This window comes from Haliotis rubra, unplaced genomic scaffold, assembly GCF_003918875.1.
Source record: "Haliotis rubra isolate DU_JTF1 unplaced genomic scaffold, ASM391887v1 Scf134, whole genome shotgun sequence".
NCBI classification, from domain to species: Eukaryota; Metazoa; Mollusca; class Gastropoda; order Lepetellida; family Haliotidae; genus Haliotis; species Haliotis rubra.
In genome coordinates this window covers 113,386-139,194 of record NW_025765270.1, presented here as the reverse complement: position 1 = coordinate 139,194, position 25,809 = coordinate 113,386, and the positions used below count along the sequence as shown (strand labels likewise).

General features: G+C 42.1%; 1 protein-coding gene across 1 annotated transcript; it reads left to right on the top strand.

The window, feature by feature from the left end:
• The first annotated feature begins 6,029 nt into the window (after positions 1-6,029).
• On the top strand, positions 6,030-20,338 carry LOC124267843 (endoglucanase E-4-like). The gene is given in 11 exon segments (XM_046702833.1): positions 6,030-6,318; positions 9,250-9,432; positions 9,750-9,934; positions 12,526-12,685; positions 13,409-13,520; positions 16,330-16,477; positions 17,442-17,586; positions 18,118-18,214; positions 18,216-18,281; positions 18,893-19,083; positions 19,993-20,338. Coding segments are annotated over 11 exon segments (1,716 nt in total). The 3' UTR covers positions 20,133-20,338.
• Positions 20,339-25,809: the final 5,471 nt, after the last annotated feature.

The window sequence follows — 25,809 nt, the reverse complement described above, 5'->3', positions numbered from 1 at the left end:
CGGCTCGGAGTCAGTATAATGTGTCTGAGTGGGGTATTCATGCTTAACTGCGGCATGGTATCTCAGTGGGCTAGCACTATAAAACCAGCTTCAGTCTGGGCTAGTACAAGCAGCCACACATACACATACACACGCATGCACGTCGTCATATGAGTGAAATATTCTCAAGCACGACGTTAAACCCAATTTCACCTCACCTCACCTTGCCTCTCATTGGACCTGATTAATGAGACTTTGGTGGTTACATTCACGACGCGACCTGACAGCTGACAGTCAGTGCGTCCGTTTGTTTCTGGAGCATAACCCACAGGTAATAATTCCTCGGTATTTGTAGAAAACTTAGTGGACATAATACTAAACTGGTGCATTTAGGTATCCAATGCACCAGTTTAGTGAGGTGGATGTGGAGAAATGTATCCAGAAAATTCATATATATGCAACAGTTTGTGACCCAAGGCTGGTTCCTACAAAGCCTACGGATCATGATGATGAACTTGAACTTCCATACTTTACAGTAACCTGCAGTGATCGCTTTTAGGGATTGGGTCAGTGGCACAGCAAAATGGCTATATCATCAGTAATAATGTCAATTTTACTCAAGCTTTAGAAGTAACATGTTTGGCCAGCTCGACAGTCATTTTGAGAAAGCTGTCCCTAGTTGTAAGCTGTAAGCGCCGTTAATGAAGTTCATTTTAATTTTTTGAATGCACTTTTCAAAGGATGATGTTTTCAACTTATCTGCACTACTTACTTAGTGCACTCATTTATCAGTGAGTTGCGGTGTCATACGGCTAGGATCACTATGAATGGGTCATAAAATATCTTGTTGACAGAGCGAGTCCCTGACCACCTCACTTCAGGGACGGGGCATTTAGAGGATCAGACAACCCAAAACTTTGGTCAAAAGATCAACAAAATTGGCATAAAATTAGTTTGGAGCTGGAAGCGGTGATACTCGGGATTCGTCACTGGGCACAATGTCTTCAGGAACCAATATTGTTGTGGCCACAATACTACACGATAGTAGTGTATTTCATTAGGAAACAACGTTCGGCCACATCTCAGTTTCCCCTAGACCAGATGCTAGCAGACCTCCACATCCACCTCATCTGACACCTCGTCACTGCACGAACATATTAGCAGAGGCACTGTTAAGGTCCAACAGAATCGCCCAAATGTTCAAATTTTGAGTCATGGGCTAAGATCTCCAAATATAGGTTTGTTCGCCCAACTTCCGGTTTATGCGGTCTCTGGTACAGTATCTGGTGCGGCTTGGAGAATGAATGCTCTAAGTCTCTGCTAGGAAGACTTGACTCTGCCACCACTTTTACTGCCTCAGGTCATAGCCAAGATCAAGACCACAACATGCCTTTGACTGATTTAGGTCGACCCCAGAATCTGGTTTCTGGTAGCAAGAAGATAGCCCAACTTCTGGCTTGTGAAAACATCCGCGTACATCCACACAGCCGTTAACCTCATCTAACGCCGGAGAGATTCAATCTGCACGCATAGGCTATATGCAGAAGGCGTTGAGCGCCAAGTGACTATCACTCTGGGACTTCCACCTGACACATGTATGCCGACAAGTTTTGTGCAGCCAAGAAACAAGATCTAACGCGGGAAACTCGCCAGATCTTAGCAAACTTCCTGATCTATCTACGGACACCTGTTTCGACCACCTGCCTGGAATCTCAACACTGTCTACCAGGTGCATCATATGAGTCGATTGCAAACCCTTCCATTGAAGACCCGACCAGGAAGACGCTTTCCTTCTTTGTCCAGCCACAGCCGCCAGAGTTTTAGCGGAGGACATGTGTTATACCAGAGTAAATTTTAAACGGTGCAGTCGTGGTTCTGTACATCCGGGCCTTTTGCGCGTTTTTCATTGTCACTGGCACCAGTTTACAGGGCAACCAGGTAGGCCGCTCTCCATTCTGCCATTGTGTTCTGGTATTGGCTTAGAAGACAATGGTGATCTTGGTTGGTTCGGTTAAAGCGTACATCCTGAGTGAGCCAAAGGCACCAGACCAGGGGCGTAGCTACCATTATATAAATGATTGTTGCTAAAAAGGTTGGGCAAGCCCTCAGTACTTTCTAAATATAAATCTATGCAACCCATCGGGCCTACGCGAAAAAACATGGCTTGCTACGCGCCTGGACGAACTAGGAAAATGTGGTTTCTTCCCTGTTTCGTGGGAACACTATTGCGCAGGAGACTGAATCCTTATGACATTTCGAAGCTCCACAGCAATTGTACAGTGTCGTTCATTATGCAGGGATGGTTCTGGAAGTCGGACACAGTCACCAGTTGTAACCCACAGCAACCATCTATTCCAGAAGGAAGAAAACAACAGTTCGTGGCTAGCAAAGTATCAGTCGGGCTGAAGGTTCTGAAATGTCCAACGCCTGACAGGCTACTTAACCATCACTTGATTACGATAAAAAAAGTTATCCCGTTTCTGTAAATCCAAGACCATCCATAATTTTTGTACACAAATTGATATCTATAATGAATCGTTGTAGTGAGTTTACCCTCGTATATCTTGTTCAACTCGTCTCTGTAACGTTGTGTTAATGATCATGTTTATTCCAGCTGTTTGGTGGCGGTCTGTAAATAATCGAGTCTAGGATCAACAGCATGGGCATCGATCTACGCATGACACGCGTTAACCAAGTCAGCGAGCCTGACCTCCCGATTCCGTTAGTCGCCTCTTACATGGGTTACTGAAGATTGAATAGCCCGATGACAGATGCTCAAATACGATATGTAAATGAGAGCGATGCAGCGACGCCGAGTGAGTTCCGACAATGGCTAACGTTGTTCATATTGCTCTCTTGTACATTCATCAAGAGTTGAAACTTTCTGATTCTAAGCCAGCCTCAAACATACGTAAATTAAGGCCCCGTTGCAATTCTCAATGCAGAAGTACGACCCTCGGACACGTCTGAAATCTATGATAGTGGGTTCAAGTCGTGGTTTGTTCCGATTGGTTCCAGGTTTGTCTGCACCATACCTGTGCTGCTAACGCATACACTGTAACCTTCTGCACCACTTACCGCTTGCCTCACACACTCACAATAGTCGGAATACTCATCCGATGATGCAATACTATGGTGGCTGGGCTTTCTCGTCTCGTGATATCGCTTTCTCGCCTCCGAATTTAGGCAATAAAACTAAGCTTAAGTCTGGGCTAGAAAGCGATGGCCCTAATCAAATATTCTCACCATACAATACCCCATGTATTCTGAATTTCGTATGACTGATGCGCACGTAAAATCGCCGGATCTTTTATCATGCACTTTGATAAGGTATCAATATGATCACACCTAGGCGACACAAGGTTCTGAGCGAATTACAATTATCGGCAGAAAATTGAAACTCCAATACAACATAACCATACCATCTCATCAGCACAGATTTTCTTCGGCGAGAAGGCATACATGTGTTAGACTGGTCTCTGACATGTCTCCAGTAGAGACTCTGCGATCTCTAAGCCGCCGTAGAGATGCCTCTGATGGTATGGTTATGTATTCACCTGCGAAGATCCGGTTCAGACGGTATAAGCAATAGGGGTGGGTATTGCAGAGAATTTTCATATTGGCGATATATTGCGATGCGGAAGCATATATTGCGATATGTATTGCAATATATTGCAAGGATTATGTTTTTAACAAAAAATTCCTTATAAGCGAGTTAATGCTTGATTATAAAGCAAAAACACAACAAAATCACTATGATTGATTAACCTTTTATAAAAACTCTTAATCATGACAAAATAAAAATTTAAGTAACATTTAGCACTAATGAAACAGGGAAAAGAACAATTAAAAAAACGGAAATATCCGAAGATTTCCGAGCGTTACGAAGTTTTCCGAATGCATGTCAAAATACCGGTTTTCGATCAGCGTATCGCAATACGTATCGTTTTCATGTCTGAATCGGTAAATACCGGTAAACCGGTTATATTGCGCAGCCCTACTAAGCAAAGCATATATGCTTAAGAGGCTACTTACGAGATCGGGTTGATACATGTCATCGTTTCCATGTAAAGTAGATCTATACTCATGAAAACAAATACACTGCTTTGTCTACAATATTGCCGTTGTAACTTTACATATTAACTCACTCACTCACTCACTCACTATGTCATGCGAATGACTTACTTCCACTTTCCGATAGTCTACTTTCCCCTTATGTCCTGCAATAGTCCAGCAGTTCCTGACTTTAGTGTCCACATTTGTTTGGCGTCGGCATCAGACAAACTTTATCATACGGAATGACCATATAAGGCCAAAGACAATTGATCTAGGAGTATACACGCACGCGCGCACGCACGCACACACGCACGCACGCCCAGACCACAGACGCCCACATATGCCATGTCTGCAATCATTATATGTACAACACACCCCATCTCATATCAGCATGATTAGGATTGAAAAACTAAGAACTAATAACACGTTGTATGATCTCCTTTCAGTATAGTACAATGCCGTATTTATCGCTCCTACAGAGGCGGTGGGGTAGCCTAGTGGTTAAAGCGTTCGCTCGTCACGCCCGACCCGGGTTCGATTCTCCACATGGGTACAATGTGTGAAGCCTCGCGTCCCCCGCCGTGATATTTATGGAACATTGCTAAAAGCGGCGTAAAACTAAACTCACTCACTCATTATCGCTCCTATTACCTGTACGTGTGTATGGAAAACTTTTAAGTATAATTCGTATTTGTACACATCTTCTGGGAGGACATGCATGATCTTCATATTGTGAAATGTCTCGGAATATTAAAAAAACCATGTCCAATTGATTAGCTGTTAGGTTAAACCTGCACGACTGTTGCAACCCGACCAGAATAGACGCGTCACACTGAAGTGTAAAACCCGATCCCTCCACACGCAGAACATTCAACAAGACTGCACTCGCTATTGATTCCCTCACACACTGTTGACAATATAAATTACATTACCGTTCTAAGTTAAATGTTTTGCAATTAGCAAGTGTTCAAAGCTTATTCGTAAACACTTCTGAAATGTCTTAAGAAGACCTCGTTATTTTGGTTGCGTAAATCTCCACTCTAAAGTAACACGGCCGGCGTTTCTGTGATGTTGGAGGTCCTTAGTTTCAAAGAAGGTCCCTTTATGTCAAGAAATCGGTGACTTTTAACACTGACTACTGTCCGTTAAACATGTTAGATAGTTTCTTTGTTGTCATAAATCCTAAGCAAATATGCCACCTCACGAGTACAAATGGTGGAACAGCCGCGACATTAAACTAAGTCTTAACAAAAGCATGCTGGCACGCGGGCTGGTATACATAGTGGACGAAACTTGTTGTCGGCGAGTAGTTTTTCTTCCAGCCAGTGTTGCACTAAACGATACATTCTCCACAGCAGGGAAGTGGCCACAACGTTAACTGTATCGCTAGCGGAACCTTCCCGGAGCGTGATCTCCTGTAAGCTTTTCCTCTTGGTAAATGATTGCTCGAGTCAGCGTGTATGGCTGTATGGGGAAAGGCGTAGATCGCCCCTGGGTTGATCGCTCACTGGTGTCTTGACTTTCCTCATGTTAGCAAAGTACATAGGAAATATGCGAACTTAATTACCCTAGGGTTCGATCGCCGGAAAACAGTTGGAGTTTGACAGCCGTGGACTATCGGGAAAATAAGAACGGAAAAACTGAAAAAATATAAAAGGTGTATTTTTTCTGTTAAGGGCTTTTCGTTCAGTTGAATAGAGGCATTGGGGGCGAGAGGATGTCTACAGTGGTGGAACATGTATACGTTTAGTTTTGTGTATATGCTGAAACCAACTGGTATATGCGAGACACAGTCAAGTTGTGCCATTGATCTTCACACACGAGCTGTGTGTGTGCTGGACTGACAGTTTTACACAAGCCTGGTAAAGATTTTCTCTCACGGACTGTATACATGGATTTGAGAACAGGTTCTCACCGGCGGCTGCAGATATGAGAGGGCCTGTTTAGGTAGGGATGATCATCACTTCGCACCTGTCTCACTAGCTTCAGTCATGATGCATACCTCGTTCTTTCTTCTCACCGTGTGCGTCGTCGTCACCGTCGTTCATGCTGTATTTCTTGTCCGTCCGTTCCTGAACGGCCGTATTCCGACAACTTTCGGGCTACCTCGACATAACTTCTGGCCGTATATACCAATCATCCCTCCAGTGAAGGACAACAAAACGTACTATGGACTCCCAAAACACAACTTCTGGCCCTGGATCCCAGTTGTACCCCCAGAGGACGAGGAGACGCCGGTCACCCCGCCAGGACCTACCCCGCCTTGGCCTGACCCTGAAGGAGGTAAGGGAAACTTGGAATTCGGACTATTTTACTGTTTTTTGTTAATTATCATTTAGATCTAGGCACCGTTAAATCATTTCGATATTCCAGATTACCAAAGGTTTACGTGGTAAAAACTGACCTCGTTATAGCCTGGTGTGAAAGACATGACAGCAGATGAACTGATGTATTGTAAAACAAATTCGTAACGTTGAAAAGATAATTGTCATGAGTTCAATAAATGATGAAACACAGTGAAAATTGGCGAATTCTTACGAAACTTTACAGCAAAATGCATCTGTTGACATGCACGATATTTGCACATGCTTTTCAGCAAGTTGATGCATGATCCCCGTGCAGTTCATCTGCATAAGGTTTGCAGATGGTTTCCCAAGTTAGTGGAGAAATTCATCTTCGATGTAACCACATATATATACATAACATATAGTTAGTGCTTTTGATGGGTAGGATATGTATAAGAGTTAGTCGTTTTTCCCTTAGCTAAGTATCTTATACTACACGGATGGGTCTGTTTGTAAAACGATGGCGACAATTGTTGGATGTTGTTAAAACTAAAAGGGAAAGGATAATTTTAAATACTTTTGCCGTGTTCAAGCGCAGAAATTCTGCAGTCGATAAAGAAAGAAAAACATTAAGAAATATGTTTGTTTTGCAACACAGTTGGGGACATTTTTTATGTTTCCCCAGTAACAAATCTGTTGTAGCTGACTCAGAATGATTGATAAATAGCTTGCGATGGACCCGTGAACGTCAGTCCACCGTCGTCATCAACATCGACTCTGTTGAAGTAAATATAAAACGTCACGCCATGGAATACCCTGTCCCGATTATCTCACGAAACAGATTTCAATAAATGTTCTTCTTGTTGTCTCGTGTTCTGATAGATATTAAGACTCGTGACCGTACTGATGACGTCACAGTATTGGTGTGGCGTCCTTCGTCACATCACTGCGATGACAGTGGGATTACGTTTAGAATGTCAATCCAAGGACGTCTTAACAGATAGCAAGTCTGAACAAACAAGATCTTTCAATATCCCAAAGTATCTTGGAAATATGGAATAACAAAGTAAGATGAATGCCAGTAGAATGCCCCCCACCCCCTCCAACAAAAACCATAAGAAATCAAAACATATAAGCCCCCAAATTCCCCCCCACACACGCACGCGCACATGCACACACGCACGCATACACACAAAATTAACAAAAGAAAATTAAATAACATTAATCAGCATTACGTATAATCAGCCGCAGTTTTACCACAACATGTATATTTTATGAAACATTAGTACATGAACGTCTAAATTAAATGGACTGAGACTAGGCGGACATAACAACTCTTTGTTTTCAGGAAGTGATATATACCCGTGTGAGGGTGTCCGCTCGTCCTGCTGCATACGTTCCGGGTTCGGACCCCGCACTAATGGGTTATGATCTACGTGGTGTGTTGACACAATTTGTAAATCGGGTCCACTCCCAAAAGACAGACCTCCCAAAAGACAGACCATCCATAAGACAGACTCAATGAGTACACTAATTAGCTGAGCCATGCTGTCCACCCCTATTTAATAAATGAGCTGACCCAAAGTCACCACAGGGTATACAACACACTCCTACCTCCTGTGCCCTTCTCAAAACATATTACTAATCCTCTTACTGAACAGGACAGAACAGAAATTTTATTCTCAAAAGTCACATATAGTGACACAGTGAACATACAGCATATTGATGCATATTAAAATATTGAACAAAGTAAAGATTTGATAAATTTGGCAGTTTTAGAGTTAAGTGGTGAATAATCACATGTAAACTTATATTATTTTGAAAGATGTATTTATTAAATCTAAATCCGTAGAGGACACTGAAGGAAATCATGGAAAGGATCCTCTCGAGTGTTTCCACAGGGGGTATGGTCGGCTGTCTGACAAACATCTATCAAACACGTGGGAGTTAAGATCACTGCATAGTTTGCAGTGATCATTTACAGACCACCGCCATATAACTGGAATATTGCTGAGTGCGCCGTTAAACAACAAAGCAAGCAACCAACCCTACGCTACAATTACGTCATCACCATATGGGCAATATATATATATATATATCATCATCGAGTCTGCCGATATTAATAATTATATCAGGATTATGATACGAACACCGGCAGATCAGTACAGGTGGGGTGGGGTTGGGTTGGGGTTGGGTGGGGGATTCTCAGTCTATATAATGCATTCAAGGATATGTGTTCCATCCTCACAAAAACTTTGCAAAAAGAGATATGATAAGTATATGTCACTAAATGTATATCGCGGTATGGTGATCATTGAGGAGAATATTTACGTAAAAAAACCCCAAAAACAAAAAAACAACACCCAAAGGTATTTTTGCTGATGATAACAATCCCCGTGTGATTGTATAAAACGTTTGCACATGTTTTTTACAAAAACATTTCTGCAGGAAATCGTGTTACTCGGGACACGTTGAGCACAAACATATTCACGTTGTACGCCGGTAGATAAACAAAAAACGTTTTCTTTCCCCTCGTGTTGAACACATTTTGTTAATAAATGGTTGATTTAAAACGTTCTCAAACATTTACATTCTTAATCTTGTTTAGAACAAATTACTGGGCAAGATTTCGCAATGCAACGGATTTCCGATGCAACCTTTTTGTCATACAGTTTAAACATTATGTTCATTACTCTTTATGTTAACTCAAGTCGAGTGCAATAAATGCTCCAAATATATTCTTAAATTCCGATTCACAATATGGGTTAACAAAACGCAAGTTTAAAAAAAATAATATGGGCTTTGTTTCGTGATACTACGTGAGCACTGATGTAGCGTAGGTTTTTGTCGTATCACAAGCCGTCAATGTGTTGGTGAACCTTGTCTAATGGATATAGTTATAGTATTTCACATATACAATCTGTAACAGTGAGTGTCTCCACGTCTGTTCCAGGCTACAACTATGGAGAGGCTATGTATAAATCTATTCTCTTCTACGAGGCTCAGAGGTCAGGGTACCTCCCTGACAACAACCGAATCACGTGGAGGGGCAACTCGGCCACGGATGACAGGGGGATGTTTGGAGAGGACCTCAGCGGAGGCTGGTATGACGGTGAGTGAGTGAGTGAGTGAGTGAGTGAGTGAGTGTGTGATTGAGTGATTGGGTGAGAGTGATATTTCAATTGGTGTGACGGTGAGTGAGTGAGTGGGCGAGTGTGTGAGTGAGTGTGTGAGTGTGTGATTGAGTAAGTGAGTGAGTGATATTTCAACTGTATCACAGTTATCGGTGTAGCAGCCATAACCAGCCCTTCAGTGGGAGCTGCCTCGGTATATCATGGCTGCCGAAAAAGTCGACTTAACTGTAGATTGGGTGGCTAGGCTCTGCGACTTGTCTGAGTGCGCACCTCACCCGACTTCCTGATATTGCAGCTGGCGACTACGTTAAGTTTGGGCACCCGATGGCGGGGGCGACGACGATGTTGCTGTGGGGGTTCCTGGAGTTCAAGGAGGCGTACGAGGGAACGGGTCTCCTGGAGGACATGTACGACTGTGTCAAGTGGCCACTTGATTACTTCCAGAAAGCTCACCCCACCAAGTATGAGTTCTATGCCCAGGTAGGACGAGTTTCTGTGATAGTGAGTGAGTGAGTTTAGTTGTACGCCGCACTCAGCAATATTCCAGCTATATGGCGGCGGTCTGTAAATAATCGAGTCTGGACCAGACAATCCAGTGATCAAAAGCATGAGCATCGATCTACGCAATTGGGAACCGATGACATGTGTCAACCAAGTCAGCGAGCCTGACCACTCGATCCCGTTAGTCGCCTCTTACGACAAGCATGGGTTACTGAAGATCAATATTCTAACCCGGACCTTCACGGATCGTTTCTGTGATAATTTCCAGCACATATTTGCCCCTTTAGGCCCAAATATATCTGTTTTGGAGCATAATTGAGACTGATTATTCACGTTGACGGTTAATAGTTCTGTTCAAGTAGCGGATAGATAAACAGTAGAATATTGAAATGTTGATCCAGACATTCCAGCGGCTAACAGGCACTGAGAGTGGGCATTGACAATTTTGTGCTCTCTTAGGATCAGCTGTGTATTATCCATTTGCATGTTTTATAGTTATCATCACCGATAGGGTTTCCGGGGAAGAATAGGTCGCAGTAGAATTTACTTGTCGCATAAATCCACAAAAGAAAATCGAGTGTCATCAAAGCCATCTGAACGGATCGTATGTCGTAAAAGTCAAATAAAGTGAATCGAATGTAGCCCAAATTAACTAAATCGAGGATGGAACGTCGTAAAGGCAAACAAACAGACGTTCCGATGGTAAATCCGATAAAAGACGATCGAAAACTGTTAACAGACCACCAAAGCAGTATAGGTGGGATAAAGAGGATCGTTCACTGAGGAGGATCGATTGTAAACAACAGGATCTTTCAACTAAAGAGGATTTGCTCACCAACGAGTTTGTCGTAAACATACTAGGTTTCAGTTGTCGGGTGACTCGACTGTTAACAGACCACCGCAGTATAGGTGGGATATTGTTCACTGAGGCTTTAAACAACATTCTTTCATTTTTGCTCACACGTGTTTTGTGCATACTAGATTTGGTTTTGATAAAAAGAACTGCATTGCCTGAACTGCAGAACTGCAGTTCCGTAATTACGATATGGCATCACACGGCCATGGCTACCTAACTACTGTCTCATTGTGTTCATATGGTACAATTAGAGGGAGATCTTGGGAAATAGAGATGTGTATTTCACGGTGTCTACCTATATTTTCTGCGAATGTGTCATGAGAAACAACACTACTAGTTTGATGTTTCCAACGAGATATGGATTGCGTAGGGTTTCGAATGAAGCATAAATTCTTCGTTTCGACTATATGTTACTCCTACCAAGTTGAGACCCGTGGAAATCTGGGTTGGAATTGGTCATCAGCCACCCATGCTTGTCGTAAGAGACGACTAACGGGATCATGTGGTCAGGCTCGCTGACCTGATTGATTTTATTGACACATGCGTATCGATGCCCATGATGTGGATCACTGGATTGTATGGTCCAGACTCGATTATTTACAGACCGCCTCCATATAGCTGGAATAATGCTGAGTGCGGCGTTAAACAACAACAATGTTTAGGAACACCTACAGTTTGAAGTGATATAATAACTATCGGCTATGATAGTGTAAACATAGTCGGGCGTTCCTGAACTTGTTTTCAGTAGTATACATGATCATATGTAAGTATGACATTCAGTGCATATTTGACACAGGTATGTACAGGTGAATATGGTACCTGATTTTGTGCTTTGCTTCCTGGGTAAGATGTAATATATTTTTGTTAACTTTGTTACAACCTCAATCTAAACTTGTTTCCGTTACATGTGATGGAGGTCCACGCCTAACTGAACACGTCCTGATCGTGATTTTCTCTGAAATATTGTCCAGCTTTCACGAATATGTTCATGGAGTTCATGTGTATTGACATCTGGCAATGTCAAGTTCACGTTCTGGAACGTATCGGCGTCTCTGTGTGTTGGATAATACACCAGGAAGTGTTTCTGTGTTCTGTTTCAAGGTTAAACCCACTTTGCTTTGGCCTAATACATTACATCAAACAAAATGTCCCTGAAAAATAAATCAGCCAGGAGGTTAATCATCAAGTATAGCCTATTAACATGGCGAGGTCATAACCTTGCTGCAACTGAACGTTGTTTATGCGACACCCACCTTAGTCTAGTGGATGGAGTGTCTGCCAGTAGTGCAGAAGGTCTGGTGTTCGATCCCCCAAACGTCCCATACCAGAAGACGTTAGAACTTTGAAAGTGTTAAACGGGCTTGTCGGCTTTGAGTCAGTATACTGTGTCCGAGTAGTGTATTCATGATATCCACGCACCATGTTCTCTAAGTAGGCTTGCGATATAAAACCAACACAAGTCCAGACAGGGATGCACAAAAGGGAAAGCATTATCACATGGCATTATCCCTCAACGGATGCGGTGGGGTACAAATGGAAAAGCATTATCGTCACGCCGATGGCTCCCCACATGGGTATCCGTGTGAAGCTCATGGACGGTGATGATGCTGTAATGTCTGCCACCAAACTCAGTAATGGACGGTACGAATGCCCAGTTTGAATAATGTAACAATATGTTTTACTTATATCTGACGTATGCTGCGATATATTCAAGGTAGGTGACCCGTATGTAGACCACAGCTTCTGGGGAAGACCGGAAGACATGGACATGTACAGACCGTCGTATCGCTTGACCCCGGAACGGCCCGGAAGTGACGTCATTGGAGAAACGGCGGCTGCGTTGGCTGCTGGATTTGTTGCGTTTAAACCAAGAGGTACCTCATGTGCTGCAGTTATTGTTAATATATTTAGATCCATTTGTTTCGCTTAGCTCTATTTTCAATTCCATTGGATTCTTAGTAATACGGTTTCAGTAATGGTACAAGGTGTGGCCATAGGGACCTCGGTTGGGTGTCATGTAGATTTTACTGATGTACCATTGAATATGTTCAGAAGCCTTAACCTTAACGAGACATTTCAAGAAGAACATCAAACATTCACACACTGAACATACTCTTTAACAGAATAGAAGTGTAAGTTTCATGTAAGATGCCATCAACGGCTATTGTTAGTTTTAATGTTTCAATCGTTCAGAATATTTTGGTTATAGGATCATTAGCATCAATTACAATTTAAATAGGCATCGGGTGTACTATTTTGGGCCAAAAGAAACCTCCTGTCAGATCCGCGGTGAAACCTCTTTGAGTCGAACTCAATCTTCATTCCTTCATCATCTTCCTTTGAACGCTATGACAAATTCCAGGGACAATTGGGCAAATGACTACTAGTTCTATCCATAAGCGGCTTCAGAGTTACGAGATATAAGTGTAGTTTTTGTGCTAAATACTCTTCATCAAAGAAACCGGAAGGTAGTTATAATTCTAATACTTTTACGTCCTTGTCAGTAGCTTCTATGATGCCTCTGTACAGACAGCTTAGCTTCCAACACATACTTGATTATATACCTTGTGCCCTGTATGATTCGACATTCATCCTAGACCCTGTCTATGCGGCGGAACTACTTCGTCACGCGGAGGAACTTTTCGACTTTGCTGAGCGATATCGAGGAAAGTACAGTGACAGCATCCCTATCGTGGAGGAATTCTACTCGTGAGTTGTAGCCTTTAGTCGTCATTATGTATCGGAAAGTATGGGACTATTTATGAAGGTGATCGCAATGGGATGATATAGATTGTCCTCAATCGCACATAGTATTGTATGTCCACCCTATAACGGGGCAGTGGGGTAGCTTTGTGGTTACAGCGCTGGCCACATGGGTACAATGTGTGAAGCCCATTTCTGGTGTCACCCCCACCCCCGTGATATTGCTGGAATATTGCTAAATGCGGCGTAAAACTATACTCACTCACTAACCCACTCACTCCATCCTATTTATAACAGATCCTCTAGACATGCTACCCATAGTTTTGTTTTAAAGATGACGGCAGTGGCGCCATCACCTCCATCGCACCTACGTTCTCAATGCTAAGCAGCGGTCCGTGGGTACTCATCATGATAGAATGGGGACATAGTAGACGGGATGCCTGCGAGTATTGATAAGTGTTTCACCTCTTCTGAAATGCCATTACCCTTTCCATATTTATATGAAATCCCGGTAGAAGCAAAGCCCATTGTCCGATTTAAACAACTGGTATATTTTTGGAATGTGTTTATGGATAAAAATCATTTAGTGATGAAACCAGGTGCTCGTACCCTTCCCCATCGCTGACACCTGACACAAACACACGCAAAGGCAAGACAAGTTTTGTGATGATCTTGGATATATTAGAGTGAGTGAGTGAGTTTAGTTTTACGCCGCACTCAGCAATATTCCAGCTATGTGGCGGCGGTCTGTAAATAATCGAGTCTGGACCAGACAACCCAGTGATCAACAGCATGAGCATCGATCTGCGCAATTGGGATACGATGACATGTGTCAACCAAGCCAGCGAGCCTGACCACCCGATCCCGTTAGTCGCCTCTTACGACAAGCATGGGTTACTGAAGGTTCATTCTAACCCGGACCTTCACGGGTTGGACATATTAGAAGAGCATGGTCGATTATACCCCGAAAGCCACGAAATCTCGCGCCTGGAGCTTCTTGAGTAATGCACGACATAAAGGGAACGTTGGCTATCTGACAGTAGACGTTATTTCTGGGAATGTTTCGGTCTGAATCGGAATCTAGATGAGATCTAAGTACGAAGCCCAACCACTGTGAGTGCAGGTTCCAACCCCAGATGAGACTCAACCCCAAACAATACTACAATCTGTACTGAGAACGTGTAATCGTAAATAACTTTCGTTACATCTTGCAAAACCAACATATCTGAGCTGTTGTCTTACAAGTATAATTTGATACCGATATGTTATTGTGACCGCAATGTCATGAATATTAGTTTTTCGGTCTGGCCACCTCGTAATTCAGCGAGAACTGAAATATAATTTTAATGAGATTGTTGCTATGGCTTTGTCTTTTAAGATACAATCAAGAGTGTGTGTAATGTAACTTGGTATTTATACACTATCCCACTAGGCCGATATGATTCTTATTGAACTCATATATTCCTTGTTGTTAGAACAACATCCCCAGGCCGTTCACCTGTCTTCAGTGCATCCTCCGGCCTCGTCTGTATCAGCGCAATTTGTGAGCACACCCGATATTGACATTGCTAATTGTGTGAGTGAGTATGGTTTTACGCCGCTTGTTGCAATATTCCAGCAATATCACGGCGGAGGACACCAGAAATGGGCTTCGAACATAGTACCCATGTGGAACATTGCTAATTGAGTAGTTAAACATCCCGTCTTTTACGGTGTGCCCTTCTGCCTCCCTTTACCAGGTATAGGCTCTGTCATTGTTATGATGAAACAATCAGACAATTGACCAACATGATGTTATTAGTTTCAATAAAGTAACAAACACAGTTACGCTTTTTAGGCAAATATATATGCCTGGACCTGAAATTGTCACAGTCTGCCGTGTTGTTTATGTGGCTTTACGGTAATGTACTTCCTAGTAATCCGAGGCACACCCCCACGAATGTACCGAACGCTGTGAAAGAGATTTACTTGACAGGAACCTAAACTGTGGGTGAACTCTTCATAATGAGATTCATGGTCTCTGGACATGGAATATCACCATTTATTCACACGGAAACGTGGGGTGCAGTTCATACTGCAAGGGATTAAGTCATACGTCATAGGAAACAAGGAAATCAGTAGTGAATGACATGTATGATCCTATCTAGCTTCACATCCCCACACAATGTACCTGTAGCGTAGGATATACTCCCCACCTAATGCTAGGGAGGCATTGCGGTCAGAGGATGAAGCACATTGACAGCGACTTAGCAACTGAAGAAGGTGCGGCTGTCAGGCTACCTTGACCCACTTCCCACCAATATACAAACCATGAAAACATGAAAGCCTCCTTTCCTTAAAATCTCGCCCCCAATACACCCTCATTCATCCAGACCACATCACTCATTAGTAAATAAACATACGCAAATAACACAAGGTCCACAGTAAAGTTCCGATTGAATCATTAACCTGTGTTCATGACCCAAGACTCGTAGGTGCTTGTGAAAAGGTGAGCGTCAATTACGTTTGATACAATCATTGCATTTTCCTTCAATATGGGTCTTTTTATGTGTGACATTAATATCAAAATGAATTATTTATCGGAAATAATAAGTATTAAAATGACAAGAAAATGTGAACCTTATTTATTTTTAATAACTAGTTTTCCTCAAGCTATTCATCTGTCAGCGACCTCCAATTTCCGTAACTGTTTCTCTTTCTTCCTGCAAAACCATGCTTTTCAACGATTGAAGACGGTTAACGATGCTGCTTGGAAAGAGTTAGAACACATTCGTGGAACACTTCCGAACGTTCATGATGTCCTTCTTTTATCCAGGTCGTCCGGCTACCGTGACGAGTTGACGTGGGCGGCAGCATGGCTATACCGCGCCACCGGCTTGAGGAAGTACCTCGTGGCGGCCGAGCGGAACTACGATCGGGGAAGCTGGGCCCAGTCATGGGATGAAAAGACGGCAGGGGCCACGGTAAGATGGCGCAGTCACACGCGGACAACACGTCACTGTTCTTAAACACACAACAAAACTGTGTAAAGGAAAATGAATACTTTTACTGATGTCCGGGTAAACAAGAAAATCATTAAAAAATAAATGAATAATGAAAATATTTGCATTTAACCAATTCTGGTTACGCTTTCAAAGTGACGTTCACATCTCCCTATGGAGAGCAGCCAGGCGCAGATGGGCTTGCAATCTGATGATCGTTATCATACCGGGTACCCATTTAAGGCTGGCTGATGAGGGACAGGCATACATGTTTTTAGTCATATGAACCATGTGAAATGAGTGCCATATGAAAGCACACCCTATAGTCTGTTTGCAGTGAAAACGTACCGATGAATTTCACTTTAAACAAAAAAGTAAGTCAAATAAAGTGAAATTAAGATTGTGAATCCTCATAATTTTACCATGCCAATTGAACATTTAAATCTCAGAATTTTATTCAACTTAGGGTAAAATTTGTTTAACAAACGATCATAGTTTCAGATCGTTATTATTGGTTTGTATTACAAGGGGGTAAGCGCAGTAGTTGGAACAACGAAACAAATTGCACGTGCGGTACGTGATGAGCGTTAACTTAGACCAACTCTACTTGTTCTCGGTGTTTCATTTGATGTGCATACCCCCCTTGTAATACAAATCAATAATAGCGATGTAAAACTATGATCGTTTACTAAAGAACTTTTATCCTAAGCTGAATCAAATTCTGATATAAAAATGTTCAATTGGCGAGGCAGAATTATGAGGATTTGCAGTCTAAATTACACTTTATTCGATTTACCTTTTCTTTTAAAGTGAAATTCATCGGTACGTTTTCACTGCAAACAGACTGTACCTGCCCTCGGAATTTTCGTGAAAGTGTTAAACGATTAACCTCTGTCCAACTCCTGTCGTTTGAAGCCGCCACACCGCGGTGTAATATTGTTTTCAGGTGTTGCTCTACAAGCTGACGAAGCAGCGACGGTACCGACTGGAGATCGAGGACTTCATGAGGGACTGGCTCCCTGGGGGGGCCGTCGACTATACCCCCAAAGGACTGGCGTTCAGGCAGAGATGGGGATCCCTCAGATACTCCGGTAGGTGTGGTAGCAGAGTCTCCGATTGAAGCGGTTTGTTTAGTTTACCAGTTTTATAATAAACTGACAGGCGTTTTGGCAACACGAAGATGTGTTTGTGACTCGTAATTCACAATGAAGACACTTTTTTGGGCACATGAGTCACTTTTACACTCATAATGTAGTTAGGATGCTCAAATTGCATTAATACATTCGGAGGCTCGGTGAAAGCAAACTGAAAAACATTGTGGTTTTTGACGAAGTGGAAAGCCCCACAATAATTATATTTGGAGGACTACGAGGTATTTTGCTTTGAGTTTGTTACTGAAACACACATTTCTTTTCTATGATCTTATGGTTGGAAATATCATCAACCACCTAAGTACAAAATTTGACTTGTCATCAATTAATAACAGCAATTAATACTTACGATATTGCTGGAAAAGTGAAAAAAGTGGCGTACTGCTATACTCACTCCCTCAATAGTCCTATCAGCCATTACAGTACTGTGAAGAAGCTTCAATATAGAATAACATTGTTATTCCATTGCAGCCAACATGGCTACCGTTGCCCTGGCAGCAGCCAACCTAGGCATCAAGCCAGACCTGTACCGGAATTGGGCTAAGGACCAGATTCACTACATGCTGGGGAGGGGGCAGGAGCTACGTCATCGGCTTCGGCTTCAATCCCCCGACACGACCACATCATGCTTCCAGGCAGGTCAAGTAGTCTACTGCTTGAAGGTCCTACTGAAGAAGGCCAAACTCTCACTCATCAGGACAAATACTGTCCATAATATAAATATTATTTTATATGACATAATATAAATTCCGGTTACATGTGTATAATGTGCATCCATTTATGAATCACTGCCATGCAGTAAAACCCCGAAGCAAACACATTCACAGTGTATTCAATCCTTCGGCTGAAGAAACACAGGAATCATTTTGTCACCGATGCGTCAAGCGCGTCTAAAGGCTTTATGTCTTCCATTAAGCCTTCCGAAAGCGTTGCTAAAGCATGGAATACTGTCGCCCGGGTCAAACACGCATTAGTATTACAAGTCATGACCTTTCAATTCTGTTCTGTCACATTTTAAACACTTTCATAGGGGATATTTGGATTAATTCTGCTCTGATCTACAACTTATGATATCACATTTGGACTACAATGTACCCTGGAAACGTCTTTGTCATTAGCTGCATGTCTTATAATATGTTTGAGTATGGGGCCGTGGTCTGTACCACGCTTCAACACAGACCATGTGTTTGGAAGCACCAGTTCAGAACAACTGTTACCGGAACATTTTACGATTTACTCTTGACAGCTCATGCGACCCTAGTCCCTGGCCTTGCACCTGGTCGGACTTCTCTAAATCAGAACCCAACACCCACACGCTGTATGGAGCTCTGGTGGGAGGGCCGGATATCTACGACAACTTCGTTGACGACAGAGCCGACTACATCCACAACGAAGTCACCACGGACTACAACGCAGGTTTCCAGTCGGCCGTGGCGGGTACGTGCCTGGTTAAAGCCAATAAACCTTCTGGAGACGTATATGCAGGATAGTCCATAAAACACCGTGTATGTTGTAAAGGATATCAAGGGTTGGGTGGCCGTAGTGTGTGCTGAGTGAACAGTGTTCGAGGGGGTAAAAAGTAATGGCATCTCACAAGAATACGTGGGTCTGTGCTCATGATGCTAATCATGTATTGTCGGGTCCAGATTGTGTCAAGGCCGGTGTGTCGCGAGGAAGCCCTTCTGCTGTTAGGAAACACTCACTTACTTTGTAAATGGCACTTGTGGCTGGCAGCACGTGCTGACACCTCTACTGATTTTCAGTGATCAACTGTTTCATCTCTATATTCCCTATAAAACTAATGAAATATGTTTTGAGATGTGATCGAAGCTGGTTATTCTCTGTCGACTCAGTGTTTATGTAATCAACCCCGTGCATGCAAATCATTTATGGCAGACAGACTTTCATGGATATAACCTTCAACCAACTCCAACTTCCGGTGTACCGGAAACACGGAAGTTCTGACCTCCCATATATTACTCCATAAATTATCCCAACCAGTGATATATTCCTGCGCGGGGACCTACAACAGGATGTCTCGAAACAAATAAATCCCTTGTACATTTCAAATCTTAATTTTGTTTAAAATGGATTATTTACATAACTTTCGAAGATGCATTTTTGAGCGTAAAGATCTTTCGGGAAATATGGATGATTGCTGTTCAGAGGTGCGTCCCTTGACCAAGACGGAATCCGACAGTTGTAGTGTTAATTCACAATAACTGTCCTTGAGACAAACTCAGGTCAAATACTCTTAATCTATTACCCTGAAACATACTCCACCCTTTCCTTACAGTATCAAACGGTTGGTTCTCACGTTCATGTTATTCTTCTGGTGTGTTGTAGGTCTGAAGGTACTGGAGATCCGGAAACGAGCCGCAGAGGGCAAAGCGACGATCAGATTAACCACCCCCACACTAGCAGAGATACGATCAGTTGAAAAGCACAGTCAGCCGCTTGTTCGACTTATCAGAACTTCGAAATAGCAAACGTCCATATTCGGAAGATCTGAAAGCGCGCAATGTTCAATATCCGATCTTCGACTTGTAGGAACACGTTGTCGTGTAATGTGTAGATTGAGAAGGAACCTTTAGATGTTGTACATTTAGCTGTATATAATACACGATGACACTACAGAGATGAGCGGAACTGGAGTATGGGAAGCGCCTGTAAAATATGTTGTACATCTCATCGATATCTTCTGATAGTGTCCTTGTGACAGTTGTAAATAGTGTGTATATATTTTTGTACCAAAGTGTATAATAAATACGTGAATACTATATGTGTTTGCTTTTTAGAGATCCTAAGACATGTTTATTTTTCGTTTTTGAAGGGAACCCAAACTTCTCTGACCTTTGAGGGAGTGGGTCATGTTGACTTTTGCGACTTAACCTGTGGTTACAGACGAATCGAAACCCGACTGAGTGGTCGACAAGGAGATCACCTACTTTTGACCAATGCGAAAAGCGGTGATTTGTTTTGGTTCGATCTCACGTACAGTTAACCTTCAATATTGTTTCTAGTACACTCGAATTAAAACATACCTTTGTATGTTCCAAGTGCTTGTGTGTACCAATGCCAGTGTGTCCTAGTTCTTGTGTGTACCGATGTCCATATGTCTTAATGCTTGTGTGTATCAGTGCCCGTGTGGTCTAGTGCTTATGTGTACCAATACCCGTGTGTTCTAATGCTTGTGTGTACGGATGATCGTGTGTTCTAGTGTTTGTGTGTACGGATGCTCGTGTGTTCTAGTGCTCGTCTGTACCGATGCTTGTTTGTTCTAGTGCTTGTGTGTACCGATGCTCGTGTGTTCTAGTGCTTGTGTGTACCGATGCTCGTGTGTTCTAGTGCTTGTGTGTACGGATGCTCGTGTGTTCTAGTGTTTTGTGTGTGTTCGGATGCTCGTGTGTTCTAGTGTTTGTGTGTACGGATGCTCGTGTGTTCTAGTGCTTGTGTGTACCGATGCTTGTTTGTTCTAGTGCTTGTGTGTACCGATGCTCGTGTGTTCTAGTGCTTGTGTGTACGGATGCTCGTGTGTTCTAGTGCTTGTGTGTACGGATGCTCGTGTGTTCTAGTGTTTGTGTGTACGGATGCTCGTGTGTTCTAGTGTTTGTGTGTACCGATGCTCGTGTGTTCTAGTGCTTGTGTGTACGGATGCTCGTGTGTTCTAGTGCTCGTCTGTACCGATGCTTGTTTGTTCTAGTGCTTGTGTGTACCGATGCTCGTGTGTTCTAGTGCTTGTGTGTACGGATGCTCGTGTGTTCTAGTGTTTGTGTGTACGGATGCTCGTGTGTTCTAGTGTTTGTGCGTACTATACATGTGTGTCCTAGTACTTGTGTTTCCCAGTGCCCGTGTGTCCTGGAACTCGTTGTGTCCCACTTCTTGTGTGTCCTAGTATTTGTGTTACCCGAGGTCTGTATGTCCCGACGCTTGGGTATCCAAGTAGTGGATCCGATTATGCACCAACGTCTTGAATGAGAGGTCAAAGTTTTCTAGCGTATCGGTTATTTCACCGCAACATAACTGATATACTATAAATATAGATAGTAGATAATAGAGTTTATTCTCCATATAGCCACCTACCAGAGATTACGTTAACTGTGTTGTTTGTGACATTTAACAAAGTTATGTGTAATATGTGGCCTCGTTATAAGCCACGGTTATATATATCCTATATCAAACTGTGTCACGCCCAAGAAATATGTACACCACAGTTATATAAGGGCAGCAGTTGTTTATGTGTTTCACGTATCCACGGCTGGGTCGGTTTACTATAAAACAAATTAATAAAATATCTAGATTTATTCATATCTACATCAGAAAAGAAGCCAAACACATCTGTAACTTTAATGCCGTTTTACGGGGCGGTGGGGTAGACTAGTGGTTAAAGCGTTGGCTCGTCACGCCGAAGAGCAGGGTTCGATTCCCCACATGGGCACAATGTGTTAAGCCCATTTCTGGTGTCCCCTGCCGTGATACTGCTGGAATATTGCTAAAAGCGGCGTAAAACTAATCTCAGTCAGTATTCCGTTTTACTTTGAATGTTTATGAATGGCTAAATCTGACGGAAAAGTACAAAAGATTCTGCTTTCTTTGGTATTCAAGAAATCGGTAATAGATACACCAAGATCATTTGTTGTCAAATTTGCTGATTTTGAATCAATAATACAGCTTGCACTGCAAGCAATAACACCAGAGTACATCAAAACAGATTGAATCAGATGTTTCTGTCACAAAGTTGTGTTACTTTTTAATACCTTTAATACAAAACTGTGTATTAATAATGAAATTTGAGAAAGAAGGATTTAATACCTAGCGCTTAGCCCTCTTGTGAATTTACACTTGTCCTCTACCTACTCTACCTACAATCTTCAGCACTGAGACAGGAAGAAGGCAGCTGAATGAACAGTCGGTAGGTCCGGAGTTCGAGGCGACGGCACTATGACAAATTGTTTTTTATTATCGGGTTGGCTGCCAGTTTACAGTCGGTCGGACGATGAGAAACAGAAATAAAAAATGTTGCCTTAACTGTAAGAAAACGAGCGGTGACCACGAGAGAAATATTGATAGCTAAATTATGTCCAGCTTGTATTCCTTTGGATCAGTTGCGAAAAGTTAAGAAAAATACCTTGTAATGGAGTGAAAGTATTTGCTGTAGTCTCCCGTACGCAAGCGCAAACTTTGTGTATAGTTAACGGGTCTGAATGCCGATTCATATCCAAGGTAAAAGGTGAAATTTACCATTTCAAACCTGTAGAGGTCCTGGTATCCGGTCACGTGGTAAGGAAGCTCACATGTTGTTACAGGAAGTTCAGATTCGTAATGACGGACAAATATTATCTGGAATGGTAAGAAATGTGTTCGCCAACATTGATATATTTTGAAATATTGGTGCAACTTTGGAGCACATTAAAAATCATCTAAACAAAACTTGCGTGTTGAATCATTTCTTTTAAAGGAGCACATTTTCCGGAAAAAATAAGGTTTTACCGGAGAGTTATCCAACGGGGTAGTTGATATACCCGTATTGGACGTGGTAAGAGCCCTGGTCGCTAAAATAAATTGAATAAAGGGGGCGCTTAATTGAAACGCTTGTCAGTCACTTAATACACATAAAAAAAGCACACTACAAAGATAAAACATGAAGCTTGTTCAAAACGTTTTAATGACATCAAAACATGGTCAATAACAACAGAGTGCCAATCTAGACAGTACTCATGAAATACTGTCTAGATTAAACACTAACTATTGAAAAAAAATCGTAATTGAAACCAAAATACCTGCATAAACAATCATGCACAAGCTATGGAAATCGCTATTTTGCTTTCGCCATATTGTTGAGTCATAACTCACTGGGCCAATGAAATTGAACAACGTCATTGACCTGAATAAAACAACCAGTCAGTGGTAGTCACAATATAGATCAGCTGATAAGTACATGGCAATTGCTTTGCTAGTTGCAAACGATCTTGAAACTAGCGAAATTCAGCGTGGGTCGCATTAAAAAACTGTTCATTGTACATATCCGTGTGTAATGGGTTTTAAGATGCTTAATTTTTTTTGTTTTTTAAAAAAATAATTACACGAACATCGGGACATCGTACTAACATATAAGAGACAACTTTATCATATAGACACGCCATCACCCGATTACTTATGATCTATAGCAGGGGCCAACACCACCATCCGAAAACGTATCATGCCAGAAAACACATAACAAAACGATCTTCCTAGATTTTATTTCATTGGATTAAATTAAGTCCCACTTTCATTCATTAAAATTGTTTACAGCAACATTTGTGAAAACGTGTGTGAAATGGCTTGTGTAAGATCACCTCATTCTATACGCCGACAACTTCCGCTTACCATGCGGCCACTGAGGCCACTGAGGATGCGCTTTTCGCTTCTACAGCGATAGCACCAATTTCACATTATTCTCAACAAACACGAACTCATTAACGCCTAGTCACCCATGTACACACCATGGACCCCGAGACCTACGTTATTGACTCATTGAAGTAATAGTTGACAATTAATTGCAGACATTTTGTTTTTGCAATGAAAGTGGCATGTACCGCGGGAAGTCAACTGTGACTTGTCAAACTGTGCCATACGTAAATTGTATCCAGCCACGTATTATTATACGTTAAAACTCCTCTATTCAAAACCAAAGGGGTGGTGGGGTGGTCTAGTGGTTAAAGCGTTGGCTCGTCACGCCGAAGACCCGGGTTCGAATCCCCACATGGGTACAATGAGTAAAAGCCCATTTCTGGTGTCCCCCGCCGTGATATTGCTGGAATATTGCTAAAAGTGGCGTAAAACCAAACTCACTCAGTCGTCAAAACCAAACTTATTCTCTCTCTGGTTTCTCCATTTTCATCCCTCTGAAGCACACGTAAAATCATTGTCGTTGCACATTGGATATTGTTTCCTTAGTGTTGTAATGGCGATAGTGTCCCTTCACGGCTTCCATAACAGTTTCCCACCGTTTACATCATGTACAAGTGTTCTCAAAGGCTATAATGAGTTTTTTCTGTGTTTCCTGTTTCCCACACGCCCTGAATTTTCATTCCGACATGAAATGATGGTAAAGATTCATATCTAAAATGTTTCTGATGTTTCGGAAATGTATTCACCGATCCAGTAATAAATAAAATATTGTTACCATTGCATACTCATAAAGAACTCATTTCAGGTTGATCATTCCTATATTTTTGCACATTCGTTTCCAAAACAAAGCCACTCCATCTTCGTCATAACTCTATTTAAAGGCGTTAAATAAGATAAGATTATCTGTTAAATGAAAAATAAAATTTTCATGATTTAATTTGAAAAACCCCATGTATGGCCGCAGGGTGAACACGCCAAGGTTGAAGAATGAGTCCGTTATCAGATAGGCAGCATGTAGCAAAAACCTCACACAGTGGGTATGATGTTTTGATAATGATCAGCGTTTCATTAAGTATCTTTATGTTTATAAGTTTTTGAGTTAGATTGCAATTCATCGGTCCGCTTTTGAGCCAAACGGACTATAGTCACCCATGTAAACCCCATGGACCCCGAGACCTACGTTATTGACTTATTGAAGTAATATTTGACAATTAATTGCCAACATTTTGTTTTTGCAATGAAAGTGGCATGTGCCGCGGGAAGTCAACGGTGACTTGTCAAACTGTGCCATACGTAAAAGTATCCAGCCACGTATTATTATACAAAACCAAAGGGGTTAAAAAGCGTCTCTCACGCCGAAGACCAGTCTATTCAAAACCAAACTTATTCTCTCTCTGGTTTCTCCATTTTCATCCCTCTGAAGCACACGTAAAATCATTGTCGTTGCACATTGGATATTGTTTCCTTAGTGTTGTAATGACGATAGTGTCCCTTCACGTCTTCCATAACAGTTTCCCACCGTTTACATCATGTACAAGTGTTCTCAAAGGCTATACGAAGTTTTTCTGTGTTTCCTGTTTCCCACACGCCCTGAATTTTCATTCCGACATGAAATGATGGTAAAGATTCATATCTAAAATGTTTCTGATGTTTCGGAAATGTATTCACCGATCCAGTAATAAATAAAATATTGTTACCATTGCATACTCATAAAGAACTCATTTCAGGTTGATCATTCCTATATTTTTGCACATTCGTTTCCAAGCAAAGCCA